The sequence below is a fragment of the Gymnoscopelus microlampas genome (genome assembly GCF_963454915.1).
Source record: "Gymnoscopelus microlampas genome assembly, chromosome: 22".
NCBI classification, from domain to species: Eukaryota; Metazoa; Chordata; class Actinopteri; order Myctophiformes; family Myctophidae; genus Gymnoscopelus; species Gymnoscopelus microlampas.
Genome location: NC_139959.1, coordinates 39,356,452 through 39,381,325, shown reverse-complemented (window position 1 = coordinate 39,381,325; position 24,874 = coordinate 39,356,452). Strand labels below are relative to the sequence as shown.

General features: G+C 40.2%; 1 protein-coding gene across 1 annotated transcript in view; it reads right to left on the bottom strand.

Moving 5' to 3' along the window:
- LOC311038628 (uncharacterized protein) overlaps positions 1-23,861 on the bottom strand; it is a gene marked incomplete at both ends in the record, with an annotated part of 234,156 nt that extends 210,295 nt beyond the window's left edge. Inside the window, 4 exons of the mRNA XM_084048200.1 lie at positions 19,336-19,435; positions 19,586-19,687; positions 23,337-23,468; positions 23,734-23,861. Of these exons, the coding sequence (XP_083904326.1) occupies positions 19,336-19,435; positions 19,586-19,687; positions 23,337-23,468; positions 23,734-23,861 (462 nt within the window). The remainder of the gene's footprint in view (positions 1-19,335; positions 19,436-19,585; positions 19,688-23,336; positions 23,469-23,733) is intronic.
- Between the last annotated feature and the right edge of the window lie 1,013 nt (positions 23,862-24,874).

Genomic DNA, 24,874 nt, shown 5'->3' with positions numbered 1-24,874 from the left:
CTACGTTAGGCATAGATGTTAGATTTCTTTCATAGTGACATGGTTTTAATTGTTTTTCTCTCCTCTCCTTATGTTACAGTGTAACCGTGTTAAAGGCCGGGTCCGCCCTGTTACACACGCCTTCCATTCCTCTCTTGGGTCTGCACTGTGGGACCTTTTGGTTTTATTGGTGTGTATGTTAATCCCTGACACTGCATGTTTTTGTATTGATTAGTATGTTTTATTGCATGAGTTTGGTACCAGGCCTGTGCCCCTTCTCTTTCCCCATTAGTACCCTGGTTTACGGGCCGACCCGCCCTTCCTTATTAGGAGAGTAACTGTAACTTTATTTGATAACATCTTTGTCTTACTGACTATTGCCTGATATTTTAATAATCCATGTATTACATAGTTGTTTAATAAAGTCATGTTCTATTATTACACAAACTGCCTCTGGTAAATTGTTCCTGTTTAAGGGAAGTTGGTCACATCACCGTGTTGAACATTCTACGGTTTAGGGCATTGGTTCTCAAAGTGGGTTCCGGGGACCCCCAGGGGTACTTGAGGGGGTTCCAGGGGGTCCCCAGCTAAATGATGGATAGGAACCATATGGACCCTTATGGGTCTGTAACTCTGAGAGTGTACAAATGGACCCTAACGGGTCCATTTGGTTCCATTTGTACACTGTCAGAGTTAAGTTAACATTGATTTTACAATATGAATTAGGGTCCCAGAGATAGAAATGCCATTAAATGGGGGTCCGTAGCCTAATAATGCATGTCAAACTGGGGGGTCCTTAAAATTAAAATGGTTGAGAATCACTGCTAGAGCCGTAAACATCTTATCTTATGGGGGTCCATGGCTTATCTTTTCAAATGGTTGTCCGCGGGCTTATAAGTGTCCATTTGGGGGTCCTTCACATGAAGTTTGAGAACCACTGGTTTAGGGGTTCCTCCTGCCCCCCTTAGGGGTTCCTCCTGCACATTTTATTGATTTTTTAATTAATCCATAGTGATTTGATGTACTATATTTACATATATAATCTCATTAATCAGTTTTTAGAGCATCTTATTGGGACAGAGTGTAGAGTTAAAATAAGGGACAGAGCCCTCTATGAGTGTTGCGGGGACAGAAAGGTCCTAATTTGTGTCTCTAAAGAAAGCCATTTTAGAATGAAAATCTTGTAAATAATGTGTCTTGTGACGATCGGGTCCAATATTTAGTTCAGTAACCATGGAGATAAAGAATGGTTCAGAAGCTGTGTTCACGTTCACTCTTCCATTGGAATCAATAGACTCCAACCTGCTTCCTGTCTCCTAAAAAGGCATCCACCTACGCGTCGCGACGCATTGTGAGCTTGTAGATCTGCTATTTTCAAATGGTGTAAATGTATATGGGGCTGAAGTGGTTAATGTATGTTTCATAATAATAATCAAAATCTACAAAGTAACTAGTAACTAAACTTAGACGTAGAAGTAAAAGTACTGAAAATTGGAAATACTCCAGTAAAGTAAAAAATACCTCAAAATTCGTACTTGAGTAAATGTACTTAGTTACTTTACACCACTGGTGAGTGTACACATGGCTACAGAGACAATAAGGGACAAAGTGACGTCATTCATTCATTTATAATGATAGATGATGATTTAAATAACATGACCCTCCTCTGATAGACATTATTTACATTGTGGTGGAAGAAGTACTAATAAAAGGGCCTGTGTTTGAAAATATACTTGAGTAAAACAAGTACAAAGGTATTAAGTACAGACAGTACTGTGGTAAATGTACTTAGTTACTTTACACCACAGGTTGTCAGAGTGTCTGTGTGTTTCTGATAGTAAGATAATGCTGCGTCGCCCTCTATTGGACGGTTACAACATGTTGTCATTGTCAGTCATCAGAAGCTGATGGACCACTTTACCCATGAGACTGTTTTATATATTATTATGTCTTATTATATATTATATACATATGACATGTTATGTCCTTTGTTATGTTGTTTACACCTGGCCATATTACTGTGAATGAACCAATATGGTCCATGTATCGTATCATCAACCATGTATCGTTATGCGTATCGTATCTCTGTTACAATGTATCGTTACAGCCCTACTAATCACTCATTGCCAACACCTGGCTGCAGGGGCCTCGTTGTTGTTGGAGCCCTTTGATGTTGTTGCTGTGGATGAGAGCAGAGACTGTTTGGTTCATTATATTATTACCTGGCTGTGTTTGTTTCACTGTGTTTGTGACTGATGTCATATTTAGTACAGTATACACACCTGATTTATTTCAGAAACCACACAAACTGTACACTGTGTATCTGTATGCTGTGTGCCTAAAGCAGGGGTGATGCAACTTTGATGATGTAGAGGGCCACTATATTTACACACTCACTCCAGAGGAACACATTACATATACTGTCGGGCAGAAACCTTATCTCCGTATTTTAACTTAAATTAATGCCATACTTCGCCATTCTATGTCACACAAAAGTAGCAAAAATAGCCGATCTACAAGCTCAAAACGCGTCGCAGTGCGACGCGTTTTGAGCTTGTAGATCGGCTATTTTTGCTATTTTTTAATTGGAATCCTGAAAAGATAACATTTTTATTTCATTTCAAATGCATTTAGTTATACTTATGTTAACTTTATGAACTTAAATACAAATACATTGGACAAAAAAAAGACAATAGAATGTTAATACTAGTCATTAAGCTACTATAATAGACTGAAGTAATTAAAGCGGGTCATGTTTGCATGTTTGGAATCATAACAGCTGAAATCAATAATATATCAGTATTCTGATATTAACCTGTGGGCCGCATTAAGTGAAGGTGGGGGCCGCGTGTGGCCCCCGGGCCGCCAGTTGCCCATGTATGGCCTAAAGCAGGGGTGTCAAACTCATTTTGGTGTCCGGGCAAGATTGGTCAAATGGTGACTTGAGGTGGGCAGGAACCAGTTGCGGACGCACATGCGCGCTCACACGCATTCAGTTATACAGCATTGTTTTTCAATCTGTTGTCTTGTCTCAGAAAACAAACAATGCAATTTGTAACAATAATAATAATAAGGGTAATAATAATAATAATTATTATTATCATAATTATTATAAACCATTTTAAGTAGAATAATTAAATTTGAAGTTAAACAATACCTGGTAATGTGTGTGGGTGGTTAAATAATTACATTTATAGAACAGTGGTGTAAAGTAACTAATTACATTTACTCAAGTACTGTACCTAAGTACAGATTTGATGTAGTTTTACTTTACTAGAGTATTTCCAATTTCCAGAACTTTCTACTCCACTACATCTCAGTCACTGCTATCTACAGTATATCACTTTAAAAAATGTTTTATGAAGATTAGCTACTTTAATTATTTACATTTACAAAAATAGCAGATCTACAAGCTCATAGTGCCGCACTATGAGCTTGTATATCTGCTATTTTTGAATAGCCAAATAGATCTTAAAATGACACAGATGCTTTCCCAGATTGAATTTAAATACGCTCTGAGTTAAATTAATACTGAGGATTTCACTGGGCAAGCTCCTGAGAAATAAAAGAAGCAGCTTTGATACATTTAAACTACCTATTACCATTATTATATTTTCAAAAATATCAAATTTACATGGTGTAGCCAGCATGAAAATTAATCTAAATCACTTGCTGCTCCCAGACACCTGACATGTCTTTGCTTGAACAAACTCAGTTTTCATAGCACAGAGAGAGAGAGAGAGAGAGAGAGAGAGAGACCGTGCTGACTCCTGTGTGAGGATCAAAGAGTAGCCTATCGCCATTACTACTCGACTAGTAGTTGAATAGACTCTTAACGAGCCAATCAGCCACAACATTCCACAGCTGGGGAGATAATGGCAGGGCCATCAGAGGTACTCAGCCAAGTAGCGGGTGGGGGAGAGCTGCTTGGCCGCACAGCAAGTGAGTGCAAAATGCGACTCTGTCTGTTAGATGTAGTATCAATTTACTATTTTTAAAAGTATTTCCTGGGCCGCCAGGGACCTTTCCGTGGGCCGCAAAACGCCCGCGGGCCGCGAGTTTGATACCGCTGGCCTAAAGCCTTCAGCACATGGTTGAACTTTATATACCGACTCCTCCTTGTGTTCTGACCGACACTCCAGAGAGAGTACAACCCTTTGTAAATCACCTGCACCTTCCCTTTCCTTCAGATAATTATGGTTATTAGTATCACAGCAAAGGTTGTCGAGAACGGGATTCGAACCCGCAACACGCCGTCAGACTACATTAGAGCCTATATGTGGTATGCACCTGGACCGCTAGGCCAGCGAGCACCTCCCTGGTTATGTTAAGATCAGATCATTTGAAGACGTCAAACTAGCAAATTATGTTCAGAATCATCTTCCATCAAATCTTACTAGTCTCTCTGATATTTCATATAAAAAGCAAAAGGATAAAGCCTCAGTGGTTCTCAAAGTGTGGTTCGGGGGACCCCCGGGGGTCCTTAAAGGGTTTCCAGGGGGTCCCCAACAAAATGAGTTAATAAAGCATCTAAATCAGCGTGACTGCTTTAACCTAATGTATACGTAGATTATACAGCTGATCAAAAATAGAGCGTGAGTCTGTAGATCTGATATTTTTAAAGAAATCTTGAAAAAAAAAGTGGATGTTTGTAATACATTTTAACAACACAGATCTTGTATGGGGGTCCCTGGCACAAAGTATATGTTCAGATGGACGTGTGCAGACAAATACATATTAACCCATTTTAGGAGGGAACCCATATTTGTAACTCTACCTTTCAGGACAGGAACCTCTTTTAGAGTTGTTGTTGTTGCTATGTTGTTGCTATGTACAGGGGGGGCAGTGGCTCAGGGGTAGAGTGGCAGGTAGAGTGAACTGGAAACCGGTTCGATCCCGGGCTCCCCCAGAGTTAGTGTAGAAGTGTCCTTGAGTAAGACACTGAACCCCTGACTGCTCCTGATGAGCAGGTTGGTGTCTTGCATGGTTTCCTCCTCCATCAGTGTGAATGTAATGCACAATGTAAAGCTCTTTGGATAAAAGCTCTATATAAATGCTCCATTTATTTATTTATGTACAGTATATAGCAACATACATTTGTTGTCATTTGTTTAATACATATTTATCAGTTAACTGAGGTCAGGATTTAGAATGTGTTTTTAGAATGAGCCTCAGGTCTGAATGGGTTAAAGGAGAATCCTGCCTGGTGTTTTTCTTACCTTTTTATATGATATAATATCCTAGGAGGAGTGGTACAGTAGATAACATTCATAACTCCTTCCTGAATCGACTGCAGCTAAAATAAAAAAAATAAAAAACGTTATATAAAAAATAAATTAATACGCAATCTAGCAAGTTCCATAGGCTCAGGTTTTTAGCTGCAGTCGATTCAGTTTGGAGTTATGATTTTTTTTCTACTGTACCACTCATCCTAATATCATAATATCATATTAAAGGTAAGAAAAACACTGGGTGGAATTGTCCTTTAGTTTGAGGTCCTTGACATGAACATGTTGGAGAACTGGTGTAGATTTAGCCTGGGATCCAGCCTGCTTCGCTACGTTCGGCGGACTTTTATTTCTCTCTTCGCTACTCAGTCTGGAATGCACCCCATTGACTCGTTTTGCAGAACTAAACTGGAACTACATATGTTACGTTAGGCAACGTCGTTGCTGATTGGATGTTGTTCAAACGAATGACGAATCACAACGATCACACTGTTTTTTTTGTCCCGCCCCGCACCACAGACCAATCAGAAGCCACGGCACGATTCGAAACGTTTGGCATGTCCCGCCTCCCTTGGAGATGGGAGGCATTCCAGACTGAGTAGCGAAGAGAGAAATAAAAGTCCGCCGAACGTAGCGAAGCAGGCTGGATCCCAGGCTAGTGTAGATTAGCTGTTCCTTCACTTGGACTAAAGCTGCATGTTATCATGAACATGATGGAGAATTCACTATTTAACAGAGGCACCAAGTGCCGCGCTATGAGCTTGTATAGATCTGCTATTCTTTGAAAAATCGTGAAAATGGGTGCAAATATTTTAATATATGTTTATTTAAGCGAACATTTTAAAGCAAATATTTGGTCGCAAAAATGTTTTGTTCCAGGGACCCCCCAGAAGCAAAGTTTTTGCCGTTTTTTTTTTTTTTTTTTTTCAAAAAATATCAGATCTACAAGCCATAGTCACAGTATTAGGCTAATCCCATTGCAAATGATGGCCGTTTAGTTAATCCTTTAAGATCTGTTTTCTCCTCAGTCTTATAGACGGGTTTCCTGTTAGTAAACATGAGAGGAATATGACCGCGCAGACGAGGGGGAAGCCTATGGGTGCGTTTGGAAATTACGCACCGGAGCACACTCGCCTATTAGTTTGTATTGGCCAGTGCGCTCACTGCCGCTCATGGCTGTATTTTCGAACGCGCCTTTCACCCGGGCATGCGCAGATTGCGCATTCTGCTCTGTGATGACGTCGCGCGGAAATCCGTCTATAGCAGAGCTGCAACTGTTTTCAGCTGCATATTGGATACTGGACAGCAGTTTTATTTCTATTTTTTGTTGTGGATGTGGAAACAAGACGCCATAATAGTTTTGTGTAGCATGGATGGACAAGCACAGACTCTGGTGTCTAAAAAGGCATATTGACAGGAAAACAAAAAATACAAATAAAAGGCGTATTGACAGAAAAGGGATAACACATGAAATCAACTGGACAGTGTGGTCAAGGCCTGTTCTAACAGGTTTTATTTGACAACAAACACTTGTAAAATACAAACTAGTGCCCACTCACTCACCCCCACTGTAGGATAGTAAGATAGAGCACATACTGCTAATAAACTACAAACTTCATTGTTAATCTTTAGATTCAATCAGTCATTATTTTGTTTCCATTGAATATTCATTGCATATTATTCACTGAGTTAGTTAGTTTTGATCATTTGTATTGTCTCCCCCAGGCCTAGCCCTGAAACATGTGTCATCATACCATGACAGTCAATCCATGGGGAAAAAAACGATTGTGATCGTACAACGTATTGTTCAAGAGTTATATATAGGCCAAAACGGGAATTGGCCAGTTATAGCGCCACCATGAAGCCGATACAAAAATAAGCTGGGGTGGCAGTTCATCCTTGGCCTAGTGGGAGTGTGCATGCAAAGTTTCACAGCAAATCGGATTCTACGTTCATGATTTGTAGCATTTGGTGCAGAGGCCACTCCCACAACAATTGGAAGGCAATTGTAGCCATTCAGAATATAATATAAAAAATCTGACAGATACGTCTTGATCACATGACTACAGAGATAATGTGTACCGCATTGCGTACACAGGTTTGGACCATATATGTAGGAGAGGTAGAAACAAGAGATGTACCGAAACAATTTTGTCCTTCCCGATACAGATTCCGATATCCGTAACTTGCGTAGTGGTGGCTCTCAAAGTGGGGTTCAGGGACCATCTGGGTTCCTTTACGGGGTTCCAAATGGACCCTTACTGGTCTGTAACTCAGACAGTGTACAAATGTAACCAAATGGACCCTTACAGGTCTGTGACTCAGACAGTGTACAAATGTAACCAACTGGACCCTTATGGGTCCATTTGGTTACATTTGTACACACTCAGAGTTATGGGGGCTCCTTGGAACCATTGATCTAGGAATAGATACAAATTCCATGGCATTAATAATTGTTAAAGTGCACAGGTTAGTTAAAATAATAATGTGAATTAGAGTATAAAACAGCAGAGTAACATCAACTGAAGCGTTCAAAACACTAAATAATTGATGACTGTAAATTACAATATCATCATGTGATAAATTACATGGTATCCGAATGACATAGACTGACATACTTGCTGATACAGATACCAGTATTTTAGGCAGTATTGTCAGCTTTTACGATACTTGTATTGGTATCTCTACCAAACATTGGCCTCGTAGTGGCGCTGTAACGGGCCAATTTGAAGATTTGGGGGAAGAAGTTCTTCCTTGGCCTCCAGGGAGAGTGTGTGTGTGTGTGTGTGTGTGTGTGTGTGTGTGTGTGTGTGTGTGTGTGTGTGTGTGTGTGTGTGTGTGTGTGTGTGTGTGTGTGTGTGTGTGTGTGTGTGTGTGTGTGTGTGTGTGTGTGTGTGTGTGTGTGAGTGTGAGAGAAGCATAAACCGAGGATAACACGTGTAGCAGGAATCCAGTGACATGGTCACTGAAATAACGGTTTGAGCCACCAGGGGGCGTCTGGACACAACAGGATGGTGACACACTGAGACTAAATGGGAAGAAAACTTGTCAAAGCAATAATTGGACAATTTAAAAAAAGGTTATAAAAGAAACTACAAAGGTTAAAAAAAACACCTGTTGGCACAGTACATCTTTAACATAATCCAAATATATAACTTTAACTATAGAAACTAGTCCATACCCGCCTTTTCCACCCGCCGCAGTCTATCCGGGCTATGGGAATGCAACCACGACTACAGATCCCATTGCCTGTGAGGACCATTCCCAAAAACTAAAAAAACTGATACAATTTTGGGAAAGTGAAAAAAACGACTGAGGAGGAAAATGTGGATCAGACAGAATGACGGACAGAGGTTTGTTAAATATATAATAGGATAATGAATGGTATTGACCTGATTATCTGTAGCAGAGATTCTTCTTTAGAGGAGTGGTTCTCAATCTTTTCAGGCCGCGACCCCCAGAAATAATCATGTGAACTGGGGACCCCCAGAAATAATCATATGTGAACTGGGGACCCCCAGAAATAATCATGTGAACTGGGGACCCCCAGAAATAATCATATGTGAACTGGGGACCCCCAAAAATAATCATATGTGAACTGGGGACCCCCAAAAATAATCATATGTGAACTGGGGACCCCCAAAAATAATCATATGTGAACTGGGGACCCCCAGAAATAATCATATGTGAACTGGGGACCCCCCCACCCTGACAAGCACTTGGACCTGTAGGAGTTGAGGCATTACATTTAGTTTGACTTGTTCCACAGATAAACATTTTGAAAATAGCCAATCAGCTCATTTCAACATTTTGCCTCTTTTTTAGGTAATATTTGACAATTTGGTAAATGTTTGACCTTTTGTTTATAGTCCAGTTTGTTGATTACTTTTGATGCAATGAAAACTTCATTTCAGAGATGTTAAAATGGTCTTAAAAGGTCCTAAAAGTAATTAAATTGTAACCTTATAAATGTGCAGATACCCTGTATACACTTATACTGTATCTTGGTTTGTTTACTGTTGAGTGAGAAAACAATGTATTATTAAGATAATCATCTGAGGAAAGTGACCGAGGACCCCTTGTGGCACAAAGCTTTGGATTTGGACACGTTCAGTATTTCGTGTCAACTCTCACATCATTGTTCTCCCACTGCTGGGCCTAAAACAATCATTTAAGCTTTAACACGTTAACTAACTGAAATAAAACATATAGTTTTAGTTACAAACAAAAACAATGAGAGCAAATACAGATCTTGTAGAGTGAAAACAATCACTGTATAAACCAGGGGTCTTAAACAGGGGGTCCGGGACCCCTCGGGGGTCGTCAGAGCTACTATAGGGGGTCCGCCAATTTTAAGTATCAGTCCAGTTTTACATCAACCCAAGATGTTCAGAGAGACACGTGTCCAGATCACAGAGAATCAGTATCATGCTTGAACTTGCATCAGGTCCTTTGCGCCTCACTGTGTCGATGACAAAACGTGCCTTTTCTTTTCTCATCTGCATCCCATCAGCCATCTCCTGCTCAGAGTCAGTTATAATGCTCCTCTCTAAAAGTTTGTCTAGGAGACCGTTGAGATTGGGAAGTGAAACCCTGTCAATGAAGCTGTTCCGCACAGAAAACAGTCTCTCTTCTGCTGGAAGAGTCAGTGTGCGCTGAACTTGTTGTCTCCTTAAAGCAGCAGCTGAGAGTTTCACATAACCTTTCCATTCACAGATGGAGGTTTTACTGTTTCTTAGAAGCAGCCTAACATTCTTAAACCTTTCCTCTAAATTAATTACAAATGTTGCATTGTAATTTTTGTAGGATGATTCATCAACCTTAAATCTTGCCTTATCTGGTAGAATTATGATGGAATCATCTTGAGTGGAAGTGGAGAGGGTGTATTCATGGTTTGGGATTAGTTCACACTGAGGCATTTCAATGTAAATCTCCTCTCGTATGCTCCTTCTTTCCTTCAGCATGTCATGCCGTGCAACGTTCCCAGGCAGCAGCAACACATTCAGGATTGAACTTGGATCATCATCATCAATCGGTGGTGTATAAAACAGTGACACCGATGCCTGGACAGGACTGGGCCCGAACAACATCTCCATGATGATACCATATATAGATAATCCAGTTACATTTATGATAACATGAGTTTCTGTGATCACATGGGGTTTGATCAGCTCAATGCCATCATCCTCCATCACATGGACAACAGACAAGGATTTGCCTCCACCCATGGAGAGGATCTCACAATGTGGAAAGCGCAACTGACACACAGACATCTGAGAACCTTTGATGTCAAACAGTGGTCCTGCAGGCCTCTTCGTGCCAAGCTGTGATAGAAGCCTTCGGTCCCAGGGGACTGTCCTGTAAGTCACATCTCCCTCTGTCTTCATCTTAAACACCAGGTCGGTCACGTTGCATTGGAACAGTCCTGCTTGGGTGCAGTGGATCCTGTAGCTTTCCTCGTTTTCTACAACAATGATGTCAGGTGTAATTTTCTTTGTTTTGTCCAGTAGTGTAACATCATTTACGCTGTGGGACCGCTTGGCTGTGAAACTTGTCTTGTTTTCTAAACGTGGAATTTGGCTCAGTGAGGGTAAGCTGTGAGAACGAGGCAGAGAGATGGATTCTTCTATCCTCAAACCACTGAAGCATGAACTTAGATCAGTTTCATCTTGGAGCTCCAGAGAGGGATGTAGAGAGGACTGTGACTCTGTAACAGGATGTTCTTCCATCTCACCATGAAAATGAATAGTTCCCTAAATAGAATAGAATAGAATAGAGAAAGGGAAAATCAAATCAAGGACATTAATTAAAACAAAAATAACAAAAGTAACTGTGCCATAACACAACAACACACATGCTTGATGGAGATATATGTTATCCTACAGATATATTTATATATTGCTTGTTTAGGTTGTGTCTTCTTTTACAACCTTGGATTTTAAGCTGTTCTTTTCATGTTTTTATTGTGGTGGAGTAAAGGGACAGTAGATGGCACTCAGCCTACACAAAGCCACACAGATGAGCATTAATAACCACTCACAGTAGTTTTCACCTTGTTCAGAACATTTATTGGTCAAGTATGTTCCAATCTGGGAACCCATTGACTGTTTCCTTTGAATTTGCCTCTGGGGGCATTGCCCAATTCCCCCTGTATAGGGACCGGATGTCGGCCCGTTCCCTCTCCCTCAGCCCTCCTCTTCCGGTGGTGCATGTTTGTTTATATTCCTAATAACAACAACTCTACAGGTTGTAATGGGAGTTGCCAACAGATTCAGCTGCGTAGCATGTTCACCTGTCCTGCCCACAGACAATCCACCATACAAAATGCAGAATGGAGCACACCCAAGCTATAGCCCAATAACTGGGCTTAAGCTGCTCATGCCAATGAGCTATAAGTACAGTGTTTGTTTTCATTCTCCTCCTGCCAGTCAGGAGAGGTATCAAGGAGACAGAAACAAGACCAACACCCCTGGTCTGTCTGCTATGGATGTAGAGAACAGAAGCACATAGAGTGGACCTGCTCAGCCACAAAGCCCCTGATCACTGCTGCTTTGTCACCGTTAAACTACAGAAGGATCTGCTGTCCCGTCTCTCCTCTTCTTCCACTGAACATGGAACAACAGTTAGCATAATTACACAAAATGTGTTACGAGTTGGTGCTTCTACCTGTCTTTATTCTAGTACATGGTTGGTGTGTATAATAATACATGCATTAGTGGTCACAGCTCCTTGTCTGTCTCCCGTATAAAAGTCCTGCCACACCCCCACATCTTCCCTTTGTTATTTCCATATTGGAATGAGGTGGATGTCTTTTGTTATCTTCCCTGTATAACTATCCAATTTGTATTTACACTGTACTTATACTGTGTTTGTTTAACTTTGTTTAGAGAGGAGTCCATGCACTAAAGCCAAACTAACCCAGAGACGTGTTTTCATGTCATTCTGAGTCAGAATAAACAGAGTTTGTCTCCAAAGAGATTCCTGAGTCTACCCATTCAACACAATGCAGATAAATAGTTACACCGGTTACATATATCTGGACTGAGAGTTGAATGACACAAAGAGCCAGGCCTTTACTGACACTAGAGCTTCTCTCTCCTTAGTCTGACTATAGAGACTCTGCTTTATGGGCTCTGCTTGTTTACATCCTACCAGATAGTTCATTACATTCATTTGAGTTGAGAACCTCTGGGTTAATAATGTTCTCACCTCTGCTTTCTCCTCCATCTTCACATCAGGTTGACCTTCAACCTTCTTGCTCCCTCCACCTGCTCCCCCCTCCTCATCCTCCTCTTCCTCCTTCACCCGTGATGGATGGATGAATGGATGGATGAATGGATGGATGGATGGATGGATGGATGGAGAGAAAGAGAGCGAGAAAAGAAAGAAAGATGGATTTTTCTGATCACTTTCATTCTTGCCTCTGACAAATATTCCATATTATATAAAAAAAACTAAAACACTACAATACAACTTTAAAGGCTTTAAAACAAATAAACATATATGTATGTAAACTATAGTAAAACTATAATCTCTCAAGACAGATTCTGCTAACAGCAGCACCACTGCCTTAAACATGTAATATTGTTGTTAGAATGAATAAACACAGAAGCACCCGGGAGGAAGTGGAGTAAGAAAGGGGAGGAGCCAAGCCAAGTTCCTGTTTCTACACTAAAAAGGAGGTGGTGCCCCCAGATTATTTTTCCCTCCTTTTTTTACCGAATGGGTTCCCAGATTAGCAAAACTATAATAACCTTGTCACCAGGAGGAAGAGGAGGTGATGATGTCTGATCCATGGACTTCATCTCCATCTGACCAGACTGTTTCTTCTCTACAGAAGAACACCAAACAAACATTTATTACACATGATGAGTATAGAAGACATGATGTCTGATACATTGTTTTATGACTGTACATAAATATCACTGTAAACTCAATGAACCACATTCACACAGCGGCCATTTTGTTCTGACATCATACTTGGAGGTGGCCCCTCCCCCTCCAGTATGAAGTAAGAGTTAAATGGACACAGTGTGAACATGTTAGTTTAACCACATCAACCCTAGACTCACTATTCTGGACAGCTCATAACATATGAACATTCTGTGAACATCTGGCAAAAATCACACCCTGTGTGAAGGAAGCGGTGCCTTTGGGGCGGGGCTTAACTCATTTCAGTTTGTCCCTATTGGTCGTCTGAGTCCACTTACCAAATGTGTACTTGGTAGCATGCTGCAAACTGCCATAATGGCTGTTTAAAGGCCAGCCAATGGGCAGACAGAGGGGGCGGGGCTTAAGTAATTACAGTTCGTCCCTATTGGTGGTTTTAGTCCATGTGCAAAATTTGTACTCCGTAGTATGCTGCGAACTTGAGTTATGGCTGTTTAAAGGCCAGCCAATGGGAAGACAGAGGGGGCGGGGCTTCAACAATTCATGCTCGTCCCTATTGGTGGTCTAAGTCCATATACCAAATTTGGAGTTGGTGGCATGCTGCAAACAGGAGTTATAGCTGTTTAAAATCCCGTGCTCATACGGGCGGACGGACATAAGATACGCTGGGGGGTCCCTGGACAGAGGGGGCGGGGCTTAAGCAATTCATGCTGGTCCCTATTGGTGGTCTAAATCCACATATTAAATTTGGACTTGGTGGCATGCTGGAAACTGGAGTTATACCTGTTTAAAATCCCGTGCTCATACGGGCGGACGGACATAACATACGCCGGGGGGTCCCTGGACAGAGGGGGCGGGGCTTCAGCAATTCATGCTGGTCCCTATTGGTGGTCTAAGTCCACATACCAAATGTGGACTTGGTTGCATGCTGCAAACTGGACTTATAGCTGTTTAAAATCCCGTGCTCATACGGGTGGACGGACATAACATACGCTGGGGGGTCCCTGGACAGAGGGGGCGGGGCTTCAGCAATTCATGCTGGTCCCTATTGGTGGTCTAAGTCCACATACCAAATGTGGACTTGGTAGCATGCTGCAAACTGGAGTTATAGCTGTTTAAAATCCTGTGCTCATCGCTCATACGGGCGCTGGGGGTCCCTGGACCCCTCTTTGATAACTTCATCAATGCATGCTCGTGCCTATTGGTGGTCTAAGTCCACATACCAAATGTGGAGTTGGTGGCATGCTGCAAACTGGAGTTATAGCTGTTTAAAATCCCGTGCTCATTCATCCCAGTGTGAAACGGACACACGGACAAAGTCATGTATAGAGCGGTTGACACCGCTAAAAATAGCCGATCTACAAGCTCACACCGCGTGGGCTTGTAGATCAGCTACTTTTGATTAAGAGATTTGGTGTAGAAGGAAAAAATGAGTGGACAAAGTACAGACCCCTGGGGGACCCTGTTCAACGAAGTATAACCACTTAAAGGGATATTTCACTTTCAAAAGAACTATGGTCATTTTATGGTCTACTCAGGCTTTTGTGAACCCCCAGACAGTTTTTAAGTTGCTTGATTCAGTATTTAGATATTTGATATTCATTTTGCCAGCCACGCCCCCTGCCTATACAAACCCATTGTAACTTCAAACTCTATTTTTAACCCGTTTAACCATCAAAAACACCCGTCCTTGGTTCTGGTGACTCACCCTGCCCTCCTAATGCGTGAGAGGGCCGTGTTTTTTTGATTACTTTTTTCATTTATTTTTTATATTTTTTTTGGGGAAAATGAAAAAAAAAAATACAAAAAAAAAATATTAAAAATAAATGAAAAAAGTGATCAAAAAAACACAGCCCTCTCACGCATTAGGAGGGCAGGGTGAGTCACCAGAACCAAGGACGGGTGTTTTTGATGGTTAAACGGGTTAAAAATTGTGTGTGTGTGTGTGTGTGTGCGTGCGTGCGTGCGTGCGTGCGTGCGTGTGTGGAACCTTACCCATCTTCATCCAACTCTTCATCCTCAGCTCAGACCTCTTCTCATACATCAGTTTCCAGTATTCCTCCTGTATTTCACACATCAACAGACAATGACAGATTGAAGCTACATCAAGTGTTAACACACTGTTCCTTAACCAGAGCTGACAACTCTCACACAATGAGCGTGAGACACACATAAATGACCCTCTTCACATGCACTCACACCACACATCATATGTATCACGCCGTCAAATCAGCCCAAGTGTTAAGCAAGGGACAATGCATGGGGAGGTGGTCATTATTGAAATTTAAAGCCCGACAGGGCTTTAAATTTCAATAATGACTACCTCCCCATGCATTATCCCGCTTATTACACGGCTACTTAATAAATACATAAATACATTTACCCAAAAGTAACAACAAAACGAAGTATTTCCTTGCTTACGGCAATGAAAGTATTCCATAAGTATTGGGCTGGGCGGACAAGTTCGCCTCGCAAAAACAAATGACGAAATGGAAAAAAACTCGCCCCAAAACACACTCGCCCCCCATTCTATTTACTGCCGATTTGCCTGTAATACCGCCGGATTTGCCCCGGGGCGACTGTGTTTTGGGGCGAGCGTTTTGGTATTACCCCGTTGTTGTGCCACGATAAACAAGGAAGCGCAGTGGATCAAATAGAATGACTTCTCGGTTATTGCATCGTCTATTTCTCACTTCAAATGTTTTCAAAAACATTCTTGAGAGCAACGTTTAGTTGTAAATGACATTGTTTGTTTGTTTACATGGCTGTCATGTTGGATAAAGCATATAACCAAGCAGCGCAGGTTGACATGAGCAGGTGTTCTGAGTCTCTGATTACACAGCGGTCCGTTATAGAGCTTATAGAGACTGACCAATCAGAATCGAGCATTCAACCAAGCCGTGTAATAAACTGTGTTAACTCATGCACCACTGAGACATCCACTTCTGCCGGCCTTTGAACGATAAAGTGAATTAAATGATTGTATCTGAAGTATCCCCACCTGTTAACTGTCGTGAAAAGCATAAATGTTAGGTGTGTGTGTGTGTGTGTGTGTGTGTGTGTGTGTGTGTGTGTGTGTGTGTGTGTGTGTGTGTGTGTGTGTGTGTGTGTGTGTGTGTGTGTGTGAACTAATGTTCTATGCTCTACACATCCAAAATGTTAGCTGCCGGGTGTACCATGGAATATTTTCTATCCGGTCAAGTTTTTAAACTGAATTTGACAGACGTCTAATTATTTAGAACTCCTCTGTGTGTCATGCTGCGCTGCCAAGAGCAGGCAGTTAAAAGGGGGAGGGACCTTTGGATGTATGCGTGTGCAAAAAGAACAGATCTTCAAGCTAAAAACGCAATGTGTTGTGTTGTTAGCTTGTAGATCTGTTCTACAAGCTAACAGAGAGAGAGAGAGAGAGAGAGAGAGAGAGAGAGAGAGAGAGAGAGAGAGAGAGAGAGAGAGAGAGAGAGAGAGAGAGAGAGAGAGAGAGAGAGAGAGAGTGTTATATTGCTGAGGTGAGTGATTAAAGGAATTTGACAATTTAGAATCATTTGCCGGGGTGGCAGTGGCTCAGGGGTAAAGTGGCTGGATCTTTTCGATCCCGGTCTCCCCCAGAGTTAGTGTAGAAGTGTCCTTGAGCAAGACGCTGAACCCCTAATTGCTCGAGATGAGCAGGTTGGTGTCTTGTATGGTTTCCTCCGCCATCGGTGTGTGAATGGGTTAATGTAATGCACAATCTATGTAAAGCGCTTTGGATAAAAGCGCTATATAAATGCACCATTTACCAGAATATTTTGTGCAGTCTGTCTTGACTTTATAGCTATCAGACTTTTATGGAAATCAATGTGAATATTGAATAGGAAACATATGGTGCAAAACATCAGTCAAGGTGAACCATCACCATCTCTACACAGGCTGTTACACTGACTCCTACTGTCACTATATTTATTATGACTGTGAATACACTCCAGTCATTCCCACATACAGTTTACACATTAAACTCCATTTGATACCTAAGTGATATATTCTAGTTAATTGCATACACACAAAGATATATTAATGAGTGGTTATTATTAAAGATGGCTCTTTAATTGATTCAGTCATCAAATCAATGTCTCTGTTTAGCTTGTTGATGGATGAAATTAAAACATTTACCCATAATGTTCCCATGTTAGTAAAGCCTGTTAAAGTATCAAACTCCCTGTTAAAATGCACCAGAATACAGGACATTATATCTGTTTAAAAGACCCCCCCACCAAAATGATCACACTCACACTATTAATCTACACCTACCACCAGTTTCTGCCTTAACCCATCTGTGTCACTTTTATTCAAACATATCAGATCTACAAGCTCGTAGCGCGGCACCTAGTGCCGCGCTACGAGCTTGTGGATCTGATATGTTTTGAAAAATTGTGAAAATGTGTGCAAATCTTTGAATACTGTATATATTTTTTAAAGTGAACATTTGTAACTCAAATCTTTGCTTCTGGGGGGTTCCTGGAACAAAATATTTTACAAATGTTTGCTTTAAAAATATATATTTTCAAAGATTTGCACAAATGTTCTTGTTTTTTCAAAATTGAAGATCTACAAGCTCACTTGGTGCCGCGCTCTGAGCTTGTATATCTGCTATTTTTTAATAGCCAAAGAAATCTAAAAATGACACAGATGCGTTCCCGGTCTCAATGGGTTAAAATGACTTGATTTCATTATTGAGGGTTAGATTTGTAAAATGATAACACACCCACCCAGTGCAACATACCAGCTGTACCTGGTTGAGGGATTACAACTGGTGTGTTGCACTGGGTGCAACATTAAGTACAACAATGAATACAAAAATACATTTGGCGTGCGGTGGTGACTCCATGGGTCGATAAAATAATTATACTAATAATAATAATAATAATAATAATGTTTGCTGCACACGCCACCAAATCTCACTCCAAGGTTTTCTGAAAATAAGACTAAAAGACTGGACAGATGGTGACAGTGGTATAAGTAACTAAGTACATTTACTCAAGTAATGTACTTAATTACAATTTTGAGGTACTTTTACTTGGAGTACTGGAGTAATACTGGAGTATTTCCAATGTCCATTGCTTTTACTTCTACTCCACTACATCTCAGAGGCAAATATTTAGCTTTATCTCCACTACAATTATTTTGAAAACTAGTTACTAGTTACTTTGTAGACTTTGATTATTACAAAACCACTTCAGCCTTATATACAGTTCATTTCGGCCATTTGAAAATAACCGATCTACAAGCTCACAATGTGTCAAAATATATGCATTGTGAGCTTGTAGATCTACTATTTTCAAAAAATACTAATGAAAACTTGAAATGGGACATTCTGTATAATGAGTACTTTTACTTTTGGTACTTTAAGTACATTTTGATGCCAATACTTTTATACCTTTACTCAAGTACATTTTGAATTCCGGACTTTTACTTGTAACAGAGTATTTCTATATTGCAGTATTGATACTTTTACTTAAGTAAAACATTTGAGTACTTTTTCCACCACTGGGTATAAGAGAACAGTTTAATGTAAGTAGAACACTGTTAACCTCATGAACCCTAGCTTCCCTATTCTGGGGAAAACATGCAGTGGAAATAGCAGATCTACAAGCTCACAATAGCGTTTAGATCTATAGAGGGGCTGTAGAGGGCTAAGAATAGACCCCTGAGGAACCCCGTTCAATTTAAGTATAAAGGGTTTATATTATTAATAAAGTTAAACTACAAGTCCACAACGTGTCACATTGTGAGCTTGTAGATCTGCTATTTTCACTACTTTTGAGTGACACTCTTCTATGATGAAATGGGGCATTAAGTTATGGGGGGTGAAACGTGGAGATACAAGGTTTCTGCCCGACAACAACGATAATTAACCCTTTATACATAGTTGAATGGGGTCCCCCAGGGCTCTGAACTAGGCCTGATGCTTCTCTCAACACCAAATCTATTTGCTTAAAATAGCTGATCTAAAAGCTCACAACGGGTTGCATTGTGATTCATTGTAAGCTTAGATTGTCTATTTTTGTGGAATGTTCACCTCAGAATAAGGACGCTAGGGTTCATGTGGTTACCTGGCATCCCTATTTTAGACACATTTTTGTTTATTGTTTTGTTTTTTTATGTCATTGAATGATGAACAAATAAATCTTACACTCTACATTGTAGTTCATGTATTCATTAGAACATGTAAATAAATGTCATGGAGAGAATATTAGGTTCTTACCCTGCTGTTAGCTGACTCATATATGTTCCTCTCTATGTTCTGAGCATCAGTCACCAGGTTAATGTCCTCAGCTGGGTTTCCTGTTACCATGTCCTCTACACTGCTCACCAACACACAGAGAATGAAAGAGACAAAGTCAGACATCAGATTCAATCATCATAATAAGTGATAATAGTTCAGCTGGTCTGGGGTCTAGAAGATGGTGAGAACACATTGTATTGGTTCTGCTTTCTGTGTGATGAACACTCACAGACTGCGGACATAGTTGTCACGGATCCTCTGTGTGTAGTCTTTATGCCAAGACTTCCTCATGTCTGCTTTAGAGAGACGGAGGGCTGTCATGGAGTACCAGCTGAGAGAAAGACAATGATAGAAAAAACAAAGAGACATAGAAAGAGGAGGGAGAAACAATGAGGAACACATTATTATTATGATATGACATCATATTATACTGTATGATATATGTATACAGGTGGAAACATGACAGTTTTTTTTCTTCATACTGTAAAATAATACAAAATAAATAAAACTAAAAATGATTATACACACACCAGTGGTGGAAAGTAACAAAGTACATTTACTTAAGTACTGTATTTAAGTAACATTTTGAGGTATTTGTACTTTACTTGAGTATTTCCAATTTCCAATACTTTTACTTCTACTCCACTACATCTCAGAGACAAATATTGTACTTTTACTCCACAACAATTATTTGAGAACTTTAGTTACTAGTTACTTTTCATATATACATTATTATATTATGAAACTTTAATCACTTTAGCCCTATTTTATACATGGGCTATTTGAAAATAGCCGATCTACAAGCTCACAACGCTTCGCGATGCGACGCGTTGTGAGCTTGTAGATCTGCTATTTTTAAATAGTTTAGTACTTTTATTTTTTTTCAAACTTTTGGTACTTTAAGTACATTTTGTTGCCAATACTTTGGTACTTTTACACAACTACATTTTGAATTCTGGACTTTTACCTGTAACAAAGTATTTCTATAATGCAGTATTGATACTTTTACTTAAGTCAAACTTTTGAGTACTTGTTCCACCACCGACACACGCACGCACGCACGCACGCACGCACGCACGCACGCACGCACGCACGCACGCACGCACGCACACACACATATATATTAACCACTTAAACCCCATTATCCATATTCGGGGCAAATGTTTGCAGAGAATAGCAGAAAATAGCAGATCTACAACTAATAATTAGTTTCAATTGTACTCTTAGTATATTTTGATATCAATACTTTTGTACTTTTACTCAAGTAACATTTTGAATAAATACTTGTGGTATTGCTACTTTAGTAAAAATAAACAAATCTGAGTACTTTTTCCACTACAGGTAATAATAATAGTAACTGTTGTGTAAACATATAAATATTGACAAATAAAATCAATCAACATTTTAAAGGTCAAAGGTTTAGTGTACAGATCTCTGATCAGCTTTAAACATATTTTATATATTTTTCCTCCTATCATCCTCCTCCTATCTTCATCCTCCTTCCTCCATCTCATCCTCCTCCTGCTCCTGCTCCTCCTATCCTCATCCTCATCTTAAATCATTCAAACATGAATTCATTCATAGTGTCTCTGTTCATAGACATGCAGCTGATAATCAGAGAAATGTTCACCAAGAAAATAAAAACAAATATAGCTGCAAGCAGCGATAATACGGGGCCAGTGAATAGAGAGAGAGAGAGACATGGAAACTGAATAGATTGAAGAGAGAGAGAGTGACATGGAAACAATAGATTGATGAGAGAGAGAGATGGAAACATAATGGTTTGATTGGACATCTCAACCTACTGCCATTAACAGGATTCGAACTCTCAACCTTCAGACTAATAGGCTGCAACACTACCTATAGTGCTATAGCTTTGTCCAGACTGATATTGTCTGTTGAAGATCATAAACTCTTGCCTTCTTTCATGAACCAAGCCCCTGTTTCACTAACACTAAGATCACTCGTTCACAAACCATTTACCAATGAAGAAATTGTACATCTCCTCAGAACCAAAACTAGTGAAAGTAGCCGATCTACAAGCTCACAAACCATGAAAAGTTGTGAGATTGTAGATCAGCTATTTTCAGAATGAAGTATGTCATACGTTGAAAAAACGTACTCTCAAATAAGCATTTCAGGTTATCTTTACCATTTGCACATGTATTCATTGATACAGTCATGTCGTTTGCAATTCAACTTAAATTAAGTCTGCATCAAGTGAGGCTTGAACTGGCGACCTTGAGATTGTGAGGCATTCATTTAAGGGAGACGCCATTGGCCCAACAGACAAGTAACTGTGAAAAAGGAGATCACACAGATGATACAGTTTCACGCAAATAGCTGAAAAATCCTGGCTTTAAGTGTTTTTCAAACTGCTCAAAATTGCGGACAATCTAAGGGCGGAGCTTACTGGTCAAAGCGATAGATGTGTTCCTCATGAGTCAAGGCACAAGTGTAAGCAAGTTTCACGACTTTCGGCCAAACGAGGCATGACTTTTGCCTGTTTAAAGTTTGCATTTTCAAAAAATTGCTATAGCGCCCCCCTTTGGCCAATTGGAGTGAGATTGGTTTCAGTGATATTTGGAATGACTCTCTACATTACTGCAACGTTTCAAAGAAATGTGAGTCTTGCATGTATGTGTTAGGGGCAGATGAATAATTTTCATAAAACTGCAATAGTTAAAATCTATTTCCTCCTGGGATTTTTGAGTAATCTGCACAAAACATTTTACACATGAACTTAGGACCTTTGCCGACAAAACAAAAGCGGCGGATTTTCCATAAGTGAAAAAATGCAGAAGTTAGGAGCCAATGACTGTTTTTCATATAATTCAAAATGGTGGGAGATCTAAAGGTCAGAGGTCAAAAGTCAGACCACGAAAGTTGTCGGGCATGAAGAGACGCATGTGTGTATCGAAGTTTCATGGTTGTAGGTCAAACAGGGCATGAGTTGTACCTGTTCAAAGTTGGCACTTTCAATTGAGTGCTATAGCGCCACCCTTTGACGAATGAGTGTGAGAATTATTTCTTGGTAGTTTTTCATGAGCATCTACCATATGGCCGAGTTTCGTAAAAAGCGTATGCACGGTTAAGCCAGAACTGGCAAAAACAAGTATTTTTCAAACTGCTCAAAATTGCGGAAAATCTAAGGGCGGAGCTTAATGGTCAAATCGATACGTGTGTTCCTCATGAGTCAAGGCACATGTGTAAGCAAGTTTCACGACTTTCGGCCAAACGAGGCATGACTTATGCCTGTTTAAAGTCTGCCTTTTCAAAAAATTGCTATAGCACCCCCTTTTGGCCAATTGGAGTAAGATTGGTTTCAGTGATATTTGGAATGACCCTGTACATTTCTGCAAAGTTTCAAAGAAATGTGAGTCTGCATGTATGTTTTAGGCACAGATGAATAATTTTCTTTAAACTGTAATAGTTAAAATCTATCTCCTCCTGGGATTTTTGAGCAATCTGCACGAAACGTTTAGCACTTGAACCTTGGACCACTGCCTACAAAAAATTCCAACGGATTTTCCATAAGTGAAAAAATGCAGAAGTTAGGAGCCAATGACTGTTTTTCATATAATTCAAAATGGTGGGAGATCTAAAGGTCAGAGGTCAAAAGTCAGAGGGTGAAAGTTGTTCAGCATGAGGAGACGCATATGTGTATCCAAGTTTCATGGCTGTAGGTCAAACAGGGCATGAGTTGTACCTGGTCAAAGTTGGCATTTTCAATTGAGTGCTATAGCGCCACCTTTGGACGAAAGATTGTGAGAATTATTTTTTTATCGTTTTTCATGACCATCTACCATATGGCCGAGTTTCGTAAAAAGCGACTGCACGGTTCAGCCAGAACTGCGAAAAGTGGCAGAAGAAGAAGAAGAAGAAGTGACAGAATACTGCCAATAACAATACGGTTCCAGAGCAGAGCTCTGGCCCCGTAATAAAAGAAAGAAAGAAAACAGACAGAGAGACAACGTTACCTTGTGGATAAGATCTTTGTCACACTGCAGGATGAGTTTCTGCATATTAAATCCTCAGCAGTGTTCATGGAGTAACAGCCTCTACAGTACCAGTCTTTATCATCAGTGGTTGGTTTTGCTGGTCTTTTCATCCTGACAAACAGACAAAGACAAGAGTCAAGTTAGTTGTGTATGAATTATATTTCTTCATATTTAATAATTCATTTTCATCATTAAAATGATGATGACACGTGGAAACCAACATGTAATCTACAAGCTCAATCAGTGTGATTCAAAACACATGCCGGGGGGGGGAGGGTCATACATATTTGGTTTGACCCCCGACTTGCAGAGCTCTATAACACCTATAACAGTGTTTACCAGAGACCAGGATGTATAATATATCTGATTCACATACTGTGTGTGTGAAGGTCCAGGTTCAGGAGGTTTTCCTTTAGACCGGTCACTCTTCATAGACACACAGCTGGATGTTGGAGACTCTGGTCTGTCAGATCCCTCCTCCTCTCTCTCCACACACTGACTCATCTTTAGGTCTTTATTAAACCTGTCAACGTTACAGTCAATGAAATACATCAGGAAACAGGAAATGATGAATACAAGATATGAGTGACATCATGCACAAAAAAAACATAGGCCTATGTTTTCTTTTTTAAACAGTAGACTATCTATTATTTTATACTGGTATGTAGTTACAAACATTGTATAACAGTGTTCTAATATAATCTTCTAGTTATGTCATAGATCGTACCCCAAAAAGTCACATAAAGCCTCTTTCCCTATAGCATGGGTTTTCAACAGGGGGTCCGGGACCCCTAGAGGGTCCTCAGAGTTATTGCAGGGGGATTTTTTTTTTTTTTTTTACATTAACCACTTGAGCCCCAGCATGCCTATTCTAGGGAGGAACATGTGACATGTGAAAATAGCAGATATATAAGCTCGTGTTGTGGGCTTGTAGATCTGCAGTTTTTGGTGAAGAGGTTTGGTGTAAAGGGGAAAAAAGAGCAGACCAAGTACAGAGTCAAAGAACAAGTCAGACAGACAGACAGACAGACAGACAGACAGACAGACAGACAGACAGACAGACAGACAGGGTAATAAGTGGAAAGTGAAAGTAAAAACTGCTCCATCCAAAGTTTAGACAAACTTTTGTAAACAATACTGAAGGTTTCTACTATAAGTTATAACACACTTAAACAACATTAACTTTAACAACATAGAATAAGTTATAAAACACATTCAATTAACATAATTCTCTCACCCTATATGAACTTGGAGGACTGTGTTTTTCCTCCTACTTCTGACAGCGTTCAGTTCAGCGTTGCCAGATTGTGTGACAGAAACAAGCAGCCAGGTCTATGAACACAAGCCCAAAAGAAGTGACTAGCTGCCAACTCTCCTGGATTCTGCAGAGTCTCCTTCATTTCAACCTCATCTCTTGGAGGACTCCTGGAATGACATTTTTGATTCCTCCTGGATTTGGTATCAAACTCCCCAAATTCACCAAAACACAGGAAATTACATCTGCTCTGTTTAAAAGT